At 41.1% G+C, this 17,008-nt stretch overlaps 1 protein-coding gene across 4 annotated transcripts in view; it reads left to right on the top strand.

Annotated features, from left to right (window-relative positions):
• Positions 1-17,008, top strand: part of Ccdc141 (coiled-coil domain containing 141) — a 160,129-nt gene that overhangs the window by 79,753 nt on the left and 63,368 nt on the right. For all 4 annotated transcript variants that reach the window (XR_013108661.1, XM_076928944.1, XM_034496603.2 and 1 more), the window contains 2 exons: positions 100-294; positions 13,461-13,633. Coding sequence is in view for 3 of the 4 variants with exons in the window: in XM_076928944.1 (XP_076785059.1) it covers positions 100-294; positions 13,461-13,633 (368 nt within the window). In the remaining variant the exon portion in view is untranslated. The remainder of the gene's footprint in view (positions 1-99; positions 295-13,460; positions 13,634-17,008) is intronic.

Raw genomic sequence — 17,008 nt, 5'->3', positions numbered from 1 at the left:
GGGATTCTATGTCAACATTTGGATTTGGGGACAGAGGGACAAACAGACAACTCATGACAGGGTCTGAGTACAGTTACTAAAGAGAATATTCTTTTGTAGGAATGGGATTTGGCCGTAGAGAAGCTGAAGAGCCAGGCTCTGGGGATTCTACTGTCAAAGGACTTGGCAGAAAAGGAACATCTACAGCTCTCTAACCAGAAACTGAACCGGCTTCAGGAAGAGTTTGGACGACTCATGGTGGAACGGAAAGCCTGGCTAACAACGGCAAATGACTTTTTTACCAGTGCTCACGAGGTCAGTGCGAGGCCAAGACACCAATCGTAGGTTCTCAGTCTAACCAATAAGAGACCTGTTATGTTAGCTGGCTGTGGCTCGTCACAGAAGGCTAACAAACTGAAGGAAGCATAGAAGGGTTTTTTTTTTTTTTTTTTAAATTATATTCCATTTAGCTATTGGCTGTTTTTCAAAACTAAGAGATTGTGTTTTGATGTATAACAAGTTAATTTTTAAAATAACTCCAAAACCAGGTGTCTTTAACCCTAACACTCAGGAAGCTGTAGGTTTGAGGCTAGCCTGGTCTACTTGTTCCAGGCCAGTTCTGTAGTGAGTGAGCCCTGTCTTATAAAACAAAAACAAAAAACTAAAGACATAAGCAGTAACAAGGAGATAACTTTTCAAAGGTTTCATTTTAGAGCTGTTATTGGTCTGTTTGTGAGAGACGCTGTTCCCTACTTTAAAATGTTTCTCACATAGACGAGCAAATATTATAAAATATATTCAGTTAAAAAGAAACCTTACCAATGTTACCAATATGCCCTTTTGTTGTTTATTTTAAAGAGTAGCTCAGGCTAGCCTCCAACTCCCAATGTAGTGAAAGATGGCTTTGATCTGACTTTTCTATGTCCATCTTCTGCGTGCTGTGACTGCAGGCACGCATTACCACGCCTAGTTTGTATAACACCAGGAAGTTGTGCATACTCAACAAGCACTCTACCAATTGAAGTACATCCCTGATCTACTTTTGTTCTTTTAAAACACTTTCCTTGTTTATTAGGTAGAGATGCATGCATATTAAGTCTTTTACATATGAAACCAGCCCTAAGGTCAGAACCTGCTTCACATCAGATATTCTGCCTTGGTCTTACATTTTTAAGTAAGGCAAAAGGGAGCCTTGACACAGATCATCAGTGGGACTTCTTGACTATCTCCTGGCTAAATAAATGCCTTCACTGTTGGAGCCGGTGCTCCTGGGGGTGGTAATGCTTATGACTTGTCACCTTGCCTTCTGCCACTACATGAGAGCACAAGAGGATAGTCTGCAGCCCAGGAGATGGCCCTCATCACAATGGAACCCCTTTGCTTCCTGATTTCAGCCTTTCAGCCTCCAGAGTCATGAGCAATGTGTTGCTGTTGTTTATGCACACAGGTGGTGTTCAGTGTGTGTGGCTGGTGATGTTATTTGGAAGATTTTTTTTTCAATATGTGATGCTTTTATTCTATATTTTAAACATCCAGTACTTAAGCTATTTAAAAAAAATGTGTGTCTGTGTGTGTGTGTGTGTGTATGTGTTGTTACTGTTTTTTATTGGATATTTTATTTATTTACATTACAGATGTCATCCCCTTTCCCCATTTCCCCTCTCTTGAGCCCCTATCCCATCCCCCCTCCTCCTTTTTGCTTTTATACCATTTTAATTACATGCATGTATTAAGATCAGTTCTAGGTTGAGGGACTAGCAATACAATAGATGCAAATAGTCAAGGAACAAGCAAGACAATAAACACAAATAGTCAAAGAACTATTTGGAAAATTTTTAACCTTTGACACTGCCACACTCCAGACACTGCACTGGAATTGTTTAACCAGTGACATATCAGCAATTTAAAGGTAGACAAGATAAAACGCAGAGGATGAGGGGAAACTCCTGGGAGCTTAAATACACTGCATGTGCTCTGAAATCCCAACACTGGCGCTCAGAGTATAGTGAGCTACAGGGTTACTTAGTTGTGAAATTCCTTACTTACAAGAAAACTTTTGAGAATCTGGGTAGTAAAATTCTAAGACAGAGAAGATGGACTTACAGTAGACCTATTAAGAAAGTACTCCTTGGCTAATTGAATTTTTGGGGGATCCTACTGTTTTTACACAGGAACTGAACTAAGTACATGCCAATTACTTGTTATTTTTCTCTTTAGCAGCCCAACTTTTAGGTACGAGGTTTTAAAATTTCCATCACACCTTTAATCTACTGAATGAGTTAGCTGTCTCAAGTCAACTGTTACCGGTGCTAAGGGAAAGCGGAGTAGAATGTGTTTGTATAAAACAATCCTTCTATGAGAAGCCGCATAGTGCACAGCTTTGCAAACGTAGATGCTCGTCCTCCTTTCTTACTCTCTTCTAATTGCTTTGGTTTCTCTACAGTCATTATTTGATACCCTGACGTGGCTATTTATCATCTGACTTTATTCTCAGGCCCCAAGGGAACTTGTAAAAGTTAAAGAAGCTGAGTTGATGGAGGAGAGGAGGAGGAGGAAGACAAGAAGGAGAAAGGGAGGGAAAAGTCCAGAGTGGATATTTTCCGAATCTCATACAATACTGCAAGTCTGGTCTGGGAAATGAAACTCTCATATTTCTTAACCCCAAAGAATAGATTCCTAGGTTCCCTGTGTCATCTCATTGTTTGATGCCACAGCATGCTAACTATTCAACTTATAAAGTCAGGTGACATTGACCAGTGCTCTAGTTCATGGCCAGGTGATACTCAGAAAGGCTTAAAGTTCTTTCTTATTTAAGGAAATAGTATCCAAATTAAAAACTAGTAACTCAGTGTAAAGATGATGGATATGGGAACTGGGGTGTGGCCAATGCCAGCGTTTGTAGAGTGGATGGCTAGTTATACATCCATGTGAATAGTTTCTATGCTATTACGGTAAAAGAAATGATGACATTATGTAAAGCGTAAGTCTCTGTAAGCTAAGAACCAAACTCCTCTTATGGCTTTCAAGTGGCATTCTCCCTCCTGATTCATATTCTAGATTCTCCAAATTAAAAAAAAAACTATCTATCTATCTATCTGTCTATCTGTCTGTCTGTCTATACCTTACCACTCTATCCAACCTTGGCAGGAAGCTCATCAATAAATCTCTAGAGGGCTGTTTTTTTTTAAAATGATAATATCAAAAGTCTTTAAAATAATTTTCTAGGCTAGAATTTCTGTGCGTACAGTAAGTAGCATAGTGTTTAATTTACGTCATCAATTGTTTATCTCATAAGCGCTATATTTTTCATTGAAAATTGCCCATGACATATCTGGAGGATGCTGGGTTTCCTTGCTGTGTGCACTTGTGTTTGTAGGTGAAGTCATGCTTTCAAGCACTGAGGACTTTTTTTTTTTTTTTTTTTTTTTTTTTAACCTGACTTTCAGGCTCTGGTGCCATCCTTTCATGGATGCTGGCAGCAGATGCATAGGTTTCAGGTCAGTGTTGAATGATGACCCAGCAGCCAAACAGTAGCTGGGTGACATGCAGATGAGCTCTGTGTGTTTCAGTTCCAATATGGGTGATGCCCACAGAGGAAGGGGTGAGGCGAAGACTCTCTATTCAGGGAATCTGCTGTTTTAGAGCAAGCAGTAACCAGGCCTGCTCTTTGTCTCAGGAGGTGACTGGGACTGGACGGGAAGACTGCTAGCTGCAAAGCCCACACTGAGAAAGGTGGCCTTCTAGAGAGGTCAGGTCCTTCATTCTTGGCATTCAAGAGAGAGGGGTGAGAGAGCATGCAGACAAGCATGCCTGTTAGTGCTGTGGGGACAAAGAAGTCTCTGGCCCAGAGCTCTTTCCTCACAGAGATGTGAATTACTATCTCAGTAAACAAACTCATCAGCTGAAGTTATTCATGTTATGTCAAATGCCAGTCAGCAGAACATGTTGGTGCTGTGGGCAAATGAGCCACTGGGATGTGTGAATGTCAGCTTACTAAAAAGTGAGGTAGTGGGTTTAAAATGTACTTTTTGAGGGAATGAAGAGGTGGTTATGCTGCACAAATGTAAGGAGTTCAGATCCCAGGATCTTTATAAAAAGCCAGGCATAGTCCTGTGCATGCCTGGAACTTCAGCATTGTGGACAGCAAAGAGAGCAGGGTAATGAGAGCTTGGTGGCTGACTGCTTAGCTCTGGGTACCTTGAGAGACCCTTTCTCAGGGAATGAGGCAGAGAGTGACAGAGTGGGAAGCCTGACATCCTCTGACCTCTACACACCCATCTTCACACATGTGCCTATATGCCACCACCATTACTACCCCTACTGCTCATTCCCCACCCCTCACCTACACACTAGCATCACCACACACACCCACCACTAACCCACCACCAACCACACAACACTACACCCTATACACCCACACATCACCATAATCACAACCCCACCACCATCACACACACACACACACACACACACACACCACTACCATCACACACACACCACTACCACCACCACCATCACAGACACATACACACACACCACTACTACCATCACACACCACCACCACTACATCCACACACAAACACACACACACCACCACTCAAGTCACTGAATAAGCAGTTCAGTAAATCCACGGTAATACTCACCTCCATCTTTAGGTATTCCTGTATTTAATGAATATCTATTGAGTAACTTCTCTGTGACAGGCACTGTTCTTTTTCCCGAGGATACAATATGTAGAGCAAGATGTGCAGAAAATCTATTGGTCAATATAACTTCTAAAGTTTGAGTCCAGTAAGCTGTAACAAACCCCTAACTGTCCATACAGAACAAGTCCCCCAATGCCTTTGTCTCATGACTCTGGAAACCCAACAGGTACGCTGTAATTTGCCTAGGAGTTTGGGCCAGTTACTTGGAATTCATAAGTCTGTTTCTGAAGCAGAGAAAATGTGAGCAGTGTATTGTTCTGGAGAGCTGGCTGTTTGAATCTGGACTTATCAGCAGGTGGCAATATTGAGACAGACATGGGCCTTAGGAATGTTGCTATGTTTGTCCTAGACCAGCTTCTAAAACCCACACAAAGATTGAACTAGGCTACTTAAAGAATTGATATACCTCCTTCTCAGAGTGTCCTACTGTATTTGGTGCACCCATTTGTTGAATCATTCAGCAACAAATTAACTAGTATTGTTGACAGTATTACCATCATCACAGTGAGTACGAGCTGACTGGAGAGGAGTCCCTCTCTGAATTGTACCTTCATAGCTTGAAATATGAGCATCACATCTGTTACAGAACATTCCTTGATCCCTCCAAGTTTTTATCCTTCTCAATTATGGATTATCATGTGTGTTATATTTCAGACATTTTTGTGGACTTTTATTAATAGCTGTAGACCATCCAAGACATAGTTACAACTGTTTGGGGGTTGTGATTGACTTGAGCAGGGATGAATATCTAGTGTCTTTCAAGATCAGAACAGCGTCAGCTTTTTATTTAAGCAAAAGTCATTACTGAACTAGATCTGTCAAGCTTGGCTCTTGGGTTATCAAGTTTCTTGCCCAAATCTTCTGTTCCCAGGTACATGATTTCTCTGTGGGAAGCAAGTAGAAAAGACAGGCCAAGTCTATTTCATGAACACAGTTTGATCTTCAGATGGTCAGTATGAATACAAAGGTGAAGTGATTTGGGGACATTTAAAGAAACCCCTAAGTACTCATAGGAAATGAAGTGATGTGGCTTCCATTGCTTCCCCATCCCTATTGAAAATGTGGAGTCTTTTAGACGATGTGGCAGCCTTTCAAAACAATTGCACGACAGTAATGCCTGGGGCCATGTTTTTGTTTGACATGAAAACAAAATAATTAAGCATGACATTTGCTGTACTTTTTCTCCATTTACATATTCCTCATTTACCATTTAAAAATATATGCATTTAAAGCACATTGGTGGAAAACAATTACAATGGCCTAATTATTGAACAGATTGAAAGAGGAAACATGCCCAGATAGAGAACGTAAAAAATATTATTGAGAAGGAATTTCTTAAAATGATGTAAGTAAAAATCTGGAAATTATACTAATTGTTAGAGTTTTTTAAAAGTTACTTTTAGTTGTTTTAATTTTTGAGCACTGTGTCTCTGAGTCCTCTTTTTAAAAGATTTAAGTATGTGTGTGTGTCTATGCACATGAGTTCAGGTACCAGAAAGGTAACCACTGAGTGGAATTGGGAAGGATGATACACAAGGAAAGGGAAAATGCCAGAAGATGCAAAGGCAGTCATACTTGGGAGATGTAGGCTAAGTCATTGCCTGAGGTATGGAGAGATACACCTCAGATCAGATGTGAAGAGTGACAGAATCAATAGAGAGAGCCGGGGCTCAGTGAGGAATGTGGATACCATGTTCAGGAATATGTGTGTGTGTGTGTGTGTGTATGTATGTATGTATGTATGTATGTATGTATGTATGTATGTGTGTGTGTTTACAATAGATAGTGGTATATATTCTATTATATGTAATTGCTGCTATTATATATCATTTACTACATAATATATAAGAAAAATATTTAAGAACTTGAAAAGATCTCCCAGGTTATAAACCACCAGCCTGGGAGCACATAGGGAGGGACCCATGGCTCCAGCTGTATATGTAGGAGAGGATGGCTTAGTTGGGCATAGGTGGGAGAGGAGATCCTTAGTCCCGTGATGGCTGGATGTCCCAGTGTGGGGGAATTCGAGGGCAGGGAGGTGGGAGTGGGTGGGTGGGTGGGGGCATATCCCCATAGAAGCAGGAGGAGGGGGATGGGATAGGGGGGTTTCTTGGGGGTATGGGAAAAAGAGATAACATCTGAAATGTAAATAAAATATCCAATAAAAAAGAACTTGAAAAGATTATCTTAAGTCAAATCTCACCCCCCCCAAATTAATGATGATATCTTCATTTAATCTACCTTCCTTCTGTCCCCCTGAGAGAATGATGACTATGGGTTAGAACCTTTGACTTATAGCTCTGAGGCCAGATTGTTTCAGCCTCAGCAAGTAGTCAATGAAGGTGGGCCCAAACTGTTAGGACAGAAGTATTAAATGCATGATTGAAAGGTGTAGAAAGTCTTTAACATTGTTCATCACAAGATCCCTAAACCCAGTTCAGGCTTAGCCATCTGATCGTCAAGATATTCAATTTTGGGGTACTATGACTCATTACTGAGGTGTTTACCTGGTGTCCCTGAGGCCCTGGATTCTGCCTCCAGTGCTGCAAATACAAATAAAGATATTCCATTTTATTCCTACTCACCAGTAAGCATCTTTTTTTTCCAGTAAATTTCCAGTAATTAATAGTAAGTAAATCTGTCAGCGGATCTTTAAGTCATGAGTGTATCCACTGGATGTCCTTCCATGTGTACTTCCCCACTACTATGTATCTCTTTTGGCAGTGAACATATTCAGCCTTGTGGTAGTCATTCTCGGTAGATTTATTTTTCTTTGCCCAATTAAAATTCCTTGAGGCTAAGAAGCATGTCTATCTCACTTTGTATTTACCCAAACAGTCTGGTGCCTTCTAATTAATTATTTGAGCCATTGAAAGCACAAAATACAAACTCTAGAATGGCTGATCTGCTAGAGACTGGGTCTCTCTGAGCGTGACAGCTCTTAACTTCATCAGAGCTGCTGTGGCTACTTGTAAGACGCCTCCAAGGCAATTGATATTTTCTCATAGTAGAGGAGACAAACGTCACTGACCCCTCACCTGGGGTTCCAGCCACTGCTTCCTGTACTTAGATATATAATCTGCTCCTAAATGCACATAGTCTTGACATCTTAGGGGGAGCTAGTGAATATATTATGTTCACCAAGTTAAGTGAAGGGAAAAGAGTCCTTGTCTTAAGCTATGGGGAGGTTGTCATCTATGCTGCGGTAAGACTCCCCATTGATGTGGCTACTCTGTGGTCACCCATGTTCCTAAAAGTATCCCCTAGCCCATGTTCTGTAAGTAAGCCCAACAAACTCATTAGTTTCCCAGGTTGAACCTTGAGTGAATTCTACTTTGGTCTGTCCTATACAGTACAAGTAGAAATTTGTTCCCATTGCCTCGGGAAAAGGTTATACAACAAAGAACACTATACTGTGTTGTTCATAACAGATTATATTGATGCAAAGTATTTGGGATAAAATCAATTTAAAAGAGAAAATCTTACTACAATGCCCAAAGAACATGGATTCTCAGTGCAACTTCTTGTCATAGCTGAGCAGCTAACTAGAGTTATGTGTAAGAAAATATCACATGTATCACACTTCCAAAGACTCCAGGCAGTATTGACTGCTTATTTCTTTTTATTCCTGTCATATTTCTCACTGTTCATGAGAGAGGTTGCCTTAGTCATCTTTGTATGCCACCTAGTGTTCAAAATTTTATGTTGTATGACTGAATAAACAGCTGGTTGTATGGCATACAATTTAGCTTTTGAACTTGAGTTTTCTTTTCAAAACTAAGTCTAACAATCCCAGTCTACTTTAAAGAGCATCATTACATAATTTTTAAAGGTTGGTGATGAATTATATATGCATTTAAGGGTATAGTTGGAGTATAAACTAGAAGTGATAGGACATTAAGGAAGAATTTAGAAATATTTATTAGCGTGACTGCCAAAATAACATAGTGGATCCTGGAGCCAGGCTGGGCACGGATCTGGCCAGACACGTTTACTAACTGCATAGCTTCGATATGTACTTAACTTCTCCCTGTACAGGCCATCTTCGTTTGTAAAATAGAAATCCTAATTCTGTGTTCTTACAGAATCGCCAGCCCATCTCAATAAGGTGATGCAGCACTGGTGCATAGCACAGCTGAGCACCTGCTGAGTGCTAGCCATAGCTCCACCATTCCACACACATTTCCCATGGCCTCAGCCACTCGAATTTGGCAAATCTTATGTCCAGCACATAGTTGCGTCTAGGATCCATAGGTATTGCTGGATATTCCTTGAAGGGATAAAAACAAAAATGATTCGTACGTGATCTCCCATATTAATAGAACAAAGGTCATCCTAAAATCACTTAAGTCGATTAAGAGAAAAGAAAGAAATAGTGAATAGACCTGAGATTCCTAAAGTTCTACTTAATGAGCCTCATTTCATTTGTAAGATGAATTTACCTCAGGAAGACTAAGATGTTAGTATGTAAATTTCCATCATTCTCTTACGGGGAAAATGCTATTGATACATGCAGTCAACTTAAAGCTTCTTTTCCAGTATTTTTCTGCTGAGCAACAAATGCCTTTAAATACAGCTTAATAGGAACACTCATCTACCCTGAGACTGGAAGGGATAGGGGCAGGGCAGCAAAACAGCTTTGAGAATAAGGAGCCCATGGGGGCAGTGGAGAATTGGGAAAGGGGACCTACAATTCACCTTCAGCTCCAGCTCCTGGTCTCATGGGTTTGTAAGCTGGAGCAATTTTGGCCATGTCCTGAACAATGAGTTAGTTCAGCAGCCTGAGCCACTGGCAGGTGTCTGAGTTGTTGCTTAGGGAAGGAAAGTCATGGGTTCTTATATAAGTCACTCAGAGGAGATCTGACTCTCCAAAGGCGGTGGAATCAGAGGCTCTGGTCTGAAGCTGTTTTGTGTCCTTGGGTGTTTTCCAGGGTGCTTCGTTTTGTTGTTGCCCAATATACACTCTTTCCACATTTACTAGTCAAGTCTAACTGTTAAATTGTTAAAGCATCTTTGTGAACCATCATGGCAGCAGAATTATGCCAGATGGCTCATGGTTCTTAAATCATGGGTCTTTTAGTTTTTTAAAAAGAATAAAACATGCCATTCCCCGATACCATCTATGTTTGATTTGGTGCAGTTTACCTTGGGTCTACATTTAACAGTGGACAGGAAAGGTTTTTATTGGCCTCTTTGAGAACACAAGCCAAGCAGTTTCTTAAGCTTTTCCAAATTAGGGCCCAAAGGAGCTGACCTGTCTCCTCATGTGGCAGGACAGAGGGGTAGCAGGTGAAATGGTTCAGATGCCTAGGACCCAGCAGGAGAGAATACTGTCCTTGTGCATTTATCTCCACCCCACCCCCAGTCTACTCATAAGTGCTTATTCACCCTGGACATACAAGGCTTGAAGAAGCAGGGGGCTATGAAAAGAAAGACCAAGGGGGAGGAGACTTTAATTCCAAGAGAGTTTGTATGAGGCTCACAGTGTTCTTAATGCCAGGAAGACCTTCTGTCCTGTATTCGCAACAAAGAGATCCAGTATATCAAGTTCCCTACAGGTTGGGCACATAGGAGAGCGGTCCGTTCTATTTTGGGAGAAGTGAATTGGGAAGGATAATGCTTAGATCATTTCTGGAATTGGCACATGGATTCCTCACCAAATTCTACACAGGAATGAGAGAAAGGAATTTTGCATATCATTCAGTCAGTCACGGGGAGTTTAATTTTGAAAGAAGAATTCTTTATGAAGCCCAAAGGTTTAGCTGGGTTGTGTGTGTGTGTGTGTGTGTGTGTGTGTGTGTGTGTCTCTACAGAACTATCCCTATTATGCTTAAAACTATGCTGGATAGTTATCGTCAACTTGGCACAAACTAGAGTCATCTGGGAAGAGGGAGCCTCAGTGGAGGAATTGTCTTCGTCAAGCTGGCCTACAGGCGTGTCTTTGGAACATTTTCTTTGATTAATGGTTGTTGTTGGAGGATCAAGGCCACCTTGGGCAGGACCATCCCTGGGCAGGCGATCCTGGGTCAGACAACAAGGAAAGCTCGTAGCTGTGCTCCTTCTTGGTCTCTGCCTCAGTTCTTGCCTGGAGCTCCTGCTTTAGCTTCCTTCAGTGATGGTCTTTAATCTCTAAGATGTTAAAAACTCCTTCCCCCAGAGGTCGCTTTTGGTCTTGTTTTATTGCAACAACAAAAATCCAACTAGAACATTAAGTAAGGAGCTCTGTCATAGAATCCTTCTCGTCTCACTCAGAGGTCTTCTGCGCATGTCTGTGTTAAGCTAATGAAAGGAAACTTGTCATCTCCTTTAAACTGTCGTAATTTTATTATTTGCTTTATTGTGTAGAGAAAATCATGAAGTGTATTCCTAACAATTGATCTATTTGAGAAGAGACTGTGGAAGAAAAATCTGGCTCATTTGATTCCTAGCTAATGAGTTACCTTTGCTTTTGATTTATGGCTCTTATTTCTAGTGCCTGACTGGTCCTTCAGTTTATCTTCATTTGTTTCGGAAGTCATACCTTTATTATAGCATCATGACTAAGGGACAGTGACATTGCACATGCATCCAACAGCCTTGCAGTTTTAGTTTCTAACTTCTATGAAGATGACACCATGGTCGAAGTCTGAGAGGCAGCTGCTGGGGCAGGGTCAAAGAAGAAAGCCCTGTAGGATGAAATTCAGGCAACAGGTGGCTGTGCTCTGCTAAGAGATTCTTTTAAAGACATGTTTGATTGATCAAAATTTAGAACAGCAGCTAACAGTGTCTGAGTACTGCCCATATGCCTGCATTCTTAGTTACTTTCATCATTTTCCTTTAATTTTCAAAACAACAGTAAGCATAGCATGGTTTATTATTAAAACAGAATAGCTTTGTAATCAAGAAGAGATACCATGAATTCTTCATCCCTCTTCCATTTGTAGAAGGATTGAGAGTTTTTATAAAGAAAGAAAGGAAACCACATCCTGACATTTACATGTAGACTTTCCATCTATCTCTTCCCTTGGTGGAGCTTGGGATTTGTCAATCCAAAGTACAAGTATACCATGCAACAATTCACCAACCTTAAACTTCAAGTGGGATTTAAGGAAACCCAAGGTAATCTTAGCCACTAGAAGTTTTTGTTAGGCATTGACTTTAAACCTTACCCTTGATTAATGAGAAAGACCATTTTATCCTAAATAAACAACCCCATATTTAAAATAAAATTGAAACCCTAGAATCAGAGCTTACTCCTTAGTGATGCTTCAGCGAGCTATGGGAAAGTCATAAAACCACATTCGCTAACATCAGTATACCATCATACTTTGCTCTGTTTTCAATTGCAAGAGAAACATGACCAAGTAAGAAAGGGTTCTTGTGTATCAAAGCTTAAAAGGCTTAAGTGACTAAGAGCAAACCTGAAAGACGAAAGGACATTGGAGGAAGAAGAGAATCTCAACATAAGAGAGTATCTGAGAATTCTCTTGATGTTCAACCTTTCTTTGACTCACTTTACTTATCCCCTCTCTAGGCCAAAGGTCAGAAATGGCTATCAGGAGACCTATAAAGACCGTACTCTGCTTTATCTTTTTAAAATGTCTTTTAAAATTACAGTTCTCCTTATTACTCTTATGTATCCTGTATAACTTTTTATTTTTATTACTTCTAGGTTGTTTGCATAGTGTGTGTTGGGGGGGGGGGGGGATACATAAACATGAATACAGTTGTCTGTAGATTCCAGAAGAGGACATAAGATTCCCTAGAGCTGAGCTGCAGAAGGTTGTAAGCCTCCCTCTGAGGGTTCTAGGAACAAAACTCAGGTCTTTTGCAAGAATAGTGTGCCCTCCTAACTGCTGAGGCATCCCTCTAGCCCAATGCTTCTGTATCTTAATGTCACCTAAGCCTCAATAGCCAATAAACAACTCCTTTGTATTTCATGTTAATTTTGTAAACTCTACCTTTTATGTTGGGCAGTCAGTCTGTCTGTTCCCAACACCAGCATGGCACCTCACAAACATCTGTAGCTCCAGTTCAACGTAACCCCACAACCTTTTGTAGTTTCCATAGGAACCAGGCATGCAAGTGATACATAGATATGCATGTAGGCAAAACACTCATACACATAAAGTAAACAATGTAAGACAACGAATGCCTTTGTTTGAAAGGACTACATTTTTTTCTATATATCTGATACTAAGCATATCAGAAACTATTACTTTGTTCCCATTCTTTGCACTATTCCATAACTGACGTATAATCCCCTCCTGTAGACATATTCCTTGGATGGAATATGTCAAGATCATATTTTAAAGGCAAAGCAGAAAACAATACTACTTTCTCAGTGTCTCTCTCTAGTGCTTCAGGTTCAAAGTATAGCTCATTAGGGAGTTTTCCTTTAAGACATGTTACAGAGATATTCAGGTCATGAAAGGCTACTAAGTTTTTAATAGCTCATCCATTGTATATGTGTACAGTATAAAATATGCAAAGTATCAATCTGACTCTCCAAATGTCATACCGTCTTAGCTATCTGTGTCATACAGATAGTTAAATATAAGTGATTTTGGTAACTTTATGGCGTTGACATTTACTTATGTTGGACTAAGCTGTAAGTTTCCCTGAGTGGGCACTGCACTGCTGTTTTCCAGAACTAAGACGTTTTTGCTGTTTTGTTGCTATGATCAAATTCCTAAGTTGAATGGCCTGGTTTAATCACTGGTGTTTCGTGTATACATTGATGGAGTTTTAAACTAAAAAAGCAGAAAATGAAAGGTTTTTTTTTTTTTTGTGCAGGCATTTGATGTACTTGGAAAAGTTGAAGCTTACCTTAAGCTCCTTAAATCAGAGGGTTTAAGCCTGCCTGTCTTGGCGGCAAAGCATGAGGAATTACACAGAGAAATTAAAGACGCTACAGCTGCTGCTCTGCAAAAGGGACGGACCTTAATCAGCCAAATGGACTCCTGCCGGTGAGTGAAGTCTGCCTTATCCCCGGTGCAGCAAGCCTTTTTTCAGAGTTTCCACAAACTGGTTAAAAAAAAAAAAGTTGCATGAAGGCATCTATTTATTTATTTATTATTTATTTATTTATGTTTCTGCTTCTGCTGTCTGTCCGCATTATGATGTGGCTTAAAAGGTTCTATTGAATTATGTTCAACAGTGATTCTGAACACAGCATTACTCACCCAGGAGTGAAGCCATAGCCCAAGCCTGAGGACTTAAAGATGCCAAAGCTTTGTCTCTGTCTGAGGAGGGGGAGGGAAACACTAACCAGGGAGGAGCTCTCTGCTTCTCCAGCTTCCTGCTCCTCACCCCCTTGGTTCAGTTTCATGAGCCTTCTCTGTTGCTCCATTTTTCCCTTTCTAGGAACATAACAAAACAAAAAGAACCCACCAGACTTGTCATTTCTTTTTGACCTTGCTATTTCACTGAACAAAACCCCAAATAAAAGGTAACTATTAATAACAAAAGCTCACATTGAGTGAGAGCCTGCTATGTGCCAGGCACCGTGCCAAGGGCTTTAGGGACATTATCTCATTTAATCCACAGAGTGACTCTATGAAACACTAGGCATGTTTTCCTTCCACAGACAAGGACACTGTGGTACAGTGTTTCAAGTAACTTACGAACAGGATCACACAGCCAGTTTGTGACAGACGCAGCTTTTGAATCCAAGGCACAGGCTCCAGTTTCCATGTTCTTGGGGAATGTGCCAGGAGGATCACTTCAGTGAGCATGTTCAGTGGGTACATTAGGGTGAGCTGAGAACTGGCTGGGTGTGAGGGCAGAAAGGGGCATTGAAGAAGAGAAAGAATGCCTTTGGGAAGTGTGGGGATTTGAAGACAGGGAGGTGGCATAGTTCTTGGAGCAGGTATCAGCCAGGAAGAATTGAAGGCAGCACTTCCATTTGAAGAGATGAAATAGATTTGTCCAGAGAGGTTAGACCCCAGCTCTCCTTCTCCCTATCTATAGTATCCTTGAAACTCAAAAACACAATCTGAGGAACAAAGTAGGTGGGATGTGGTGAACATGGTTTCATTTCCTTTTAGCCTCCTGGTCTGCTCTTTCAGATGTGTTCTAAATAGCATATGTGGAAGCCTAGGCATGGGAATTTTCTTTCCTGACCTGGACAGAGGCATTGGATTTGGGGATTAAGTGGTTGCTATGGGACCATGCAAAACTGAGATTAGAAAAAAATCCAAGGTCTCCCAGCAAGAGCCAAAAACTGGAGGCCATGACAAGGGCAAACCATTTTCCACAGGGGCATAACTACCAAAGACAACTGTAGGTGCTTGGTGTCTTGAGTTAGGTGTTGAACCAGATCCAGATAAGGCTATTTTCCATTAGACTGGAGCCCAGCCATGCAGCATCTAGGCCCAAGTGTGCCTGTTGAAGCTGATTCCTTTATTTCTCCTCATGATCCAAGTTTATTCCTTGTAAATGTCTTGAGCCATGCAGAGAACTGTAAGATAACTAGAGGCACTTGTATCTTTGTGTGGGTCATGTGATGACTAGAGTAAGGGCTGAGGCCTGCCATTAAAGTTGGGTCTCACAGTCTTGGCCAATGTTATTTCCCTGGTCAGGCTACTCTTTCCTTGTGCAATTCTCTCTGGCTTCAGGGAGATTACTCATGTGTGAGCAAATAAAACAAGGCCAAAGATCCGCTTCTCCTGACCTCTGGAGTTCTGGTTTGGGTCGTCCCTTCCTGCCTGGTATTCAATCCCACAAATCTAAGTGCAGAGTCTGAAGACTGATCCTGACTTCTTTTTAATTAATTAATTTATTCACTTTACATCCTAATATCAGCCCCTGCTCCTCCCAGTTTCCCTCTCTTGAAGCTCCTCCCCGACTCCCCACTTCCCTTCTCCTTTGAGAAGGAGGAGCCCTGCCCCTTCTGGGTATATCTGTCCTCTCCCACAGCATATCAGAGTCTTTACAGGTAGGCAACAAATTTAGGGACAGCCCCTGTTCCAGTTGTTGGAGGACTCATATGAAGACTGAGCTGTACATCTGCTACGTGTGTGTGTGTGTGGGGGGGGGGGGTGTTGTGTGTGTGCGCATGCGCATTGGGGATGGAGGAGCTAGGTCCAGTCTATGCTTGATCTTTGGTTGGTGGTTAATTCAATAAGAGCTCTGGGCTCTTGGATCTTGCTTCTCTGAGCTCTGATCTAGAAACTTCCCCCAGGCAGGAAGCTGGTACCGCCCCAGTCCTTGTGGTTTTGCTTCCCTTTTCCAGGTCACACATTTGTCTTTTCCCAGTCACTTGAGGGCCAGTGGCAAATTTAACTCCTGCTTCTCACTCAGACACTGAGTTTTCTGGTTCAGGTTGATGCTTCATTCCTAGAGTCAGAAAGGTGGTCACAGGATTTCACTGGTAAACGATCTGGTTTGCTCTGGTCTGAAATACTTTAATTTTGGTATTTAAATTTTTGATTGACATGCTTTGCTTTTACTTCATCTTCCTCCTCCCCTCCTCTTCCTCTTCTCCCTCTTTCTCTCCCTCCTCCACCTTTCCCTCCTTCCCTTTTGTTTTTAATATGGCTTGCATATTTATTTACACATCCAGTTCAATTCTTCTGTCTTGATTTTTATATTCCCCCCTCCCCCATTTGTAGGAGGCATTTTGGGTCTAATAAAACACCTGGTAATTAGAACCATTGCAAAAAAATTAAATTAACAGCCAACTAGCTTGATATTAAAGAGAATTAGAGTATGTTACTGTCCACAGCTCAGAAATATAAGCTTGCTTTATAACAGTACCAAGACCCTGTCTTGCCATGAGATTTGGCAGTTTTACAGATCAGTGTCACTTTCATTTTGAAGGAGGGACTGAAGGTAAAGAGAAACTGTCTCTTGGCAAAGCATAGTTTTGACTCAGAAAGTGGAGGCAAAATGGAAACCTACTAGAAACCAATTCTCAGTTGCAAACCAGAAGACAACATGGCTACTGACCTCAATTCCATACATCCTCTCTGATACTTCCTCCCTTTCTCCATCTCTACATAGCTGGGTTCCCAGAGAAAGAAAGAAGTTTTTCAAGTAGGAACTTTGCAGCTTCTGGCTATTATAAATAAGGCTGCTATGAACATAGTGGAGCATATGTCCTTGTTATATGTTGGAGCAACTTCTGGGAATGTGGTACATTTACACAATGGAGTATTACTCTGCTATTAAAAATAATGAATTTGAGAAATTCTTCGGTAAATGGGTGGAACTAGAAAATATCATCCTGAGTGAGGTAACCCAATCACAAAAGAACACACATGATATTTACTCACTGATAAGTGGATATTAGCCCAAAAGCTTGAAATAGCCAAGATTCAACTCACAGACCACATGAAGCT

The sequence above is a fragment of the Arvicanthis niloticus genome, chromosome 2 (genome assembly GCF_011762505.2).
Source record: "Arvicanthis niloticus isolate mArvNil1 chromosome 2, mArvNil1.pat.X, whole genome shotgun sequence".
Taxonomy (NCBI): Eukaryota; Metazoa; Chordata; class Mammalia; order Rodentia; family Muridae; genus Arvicanthis; species Arvicanthis niloticus.
The sequence above is the reverse complement of the archived record's forward strand: the minus strand, read 5'-3'. Positions and strand labels throughout refer to the sequence as shown.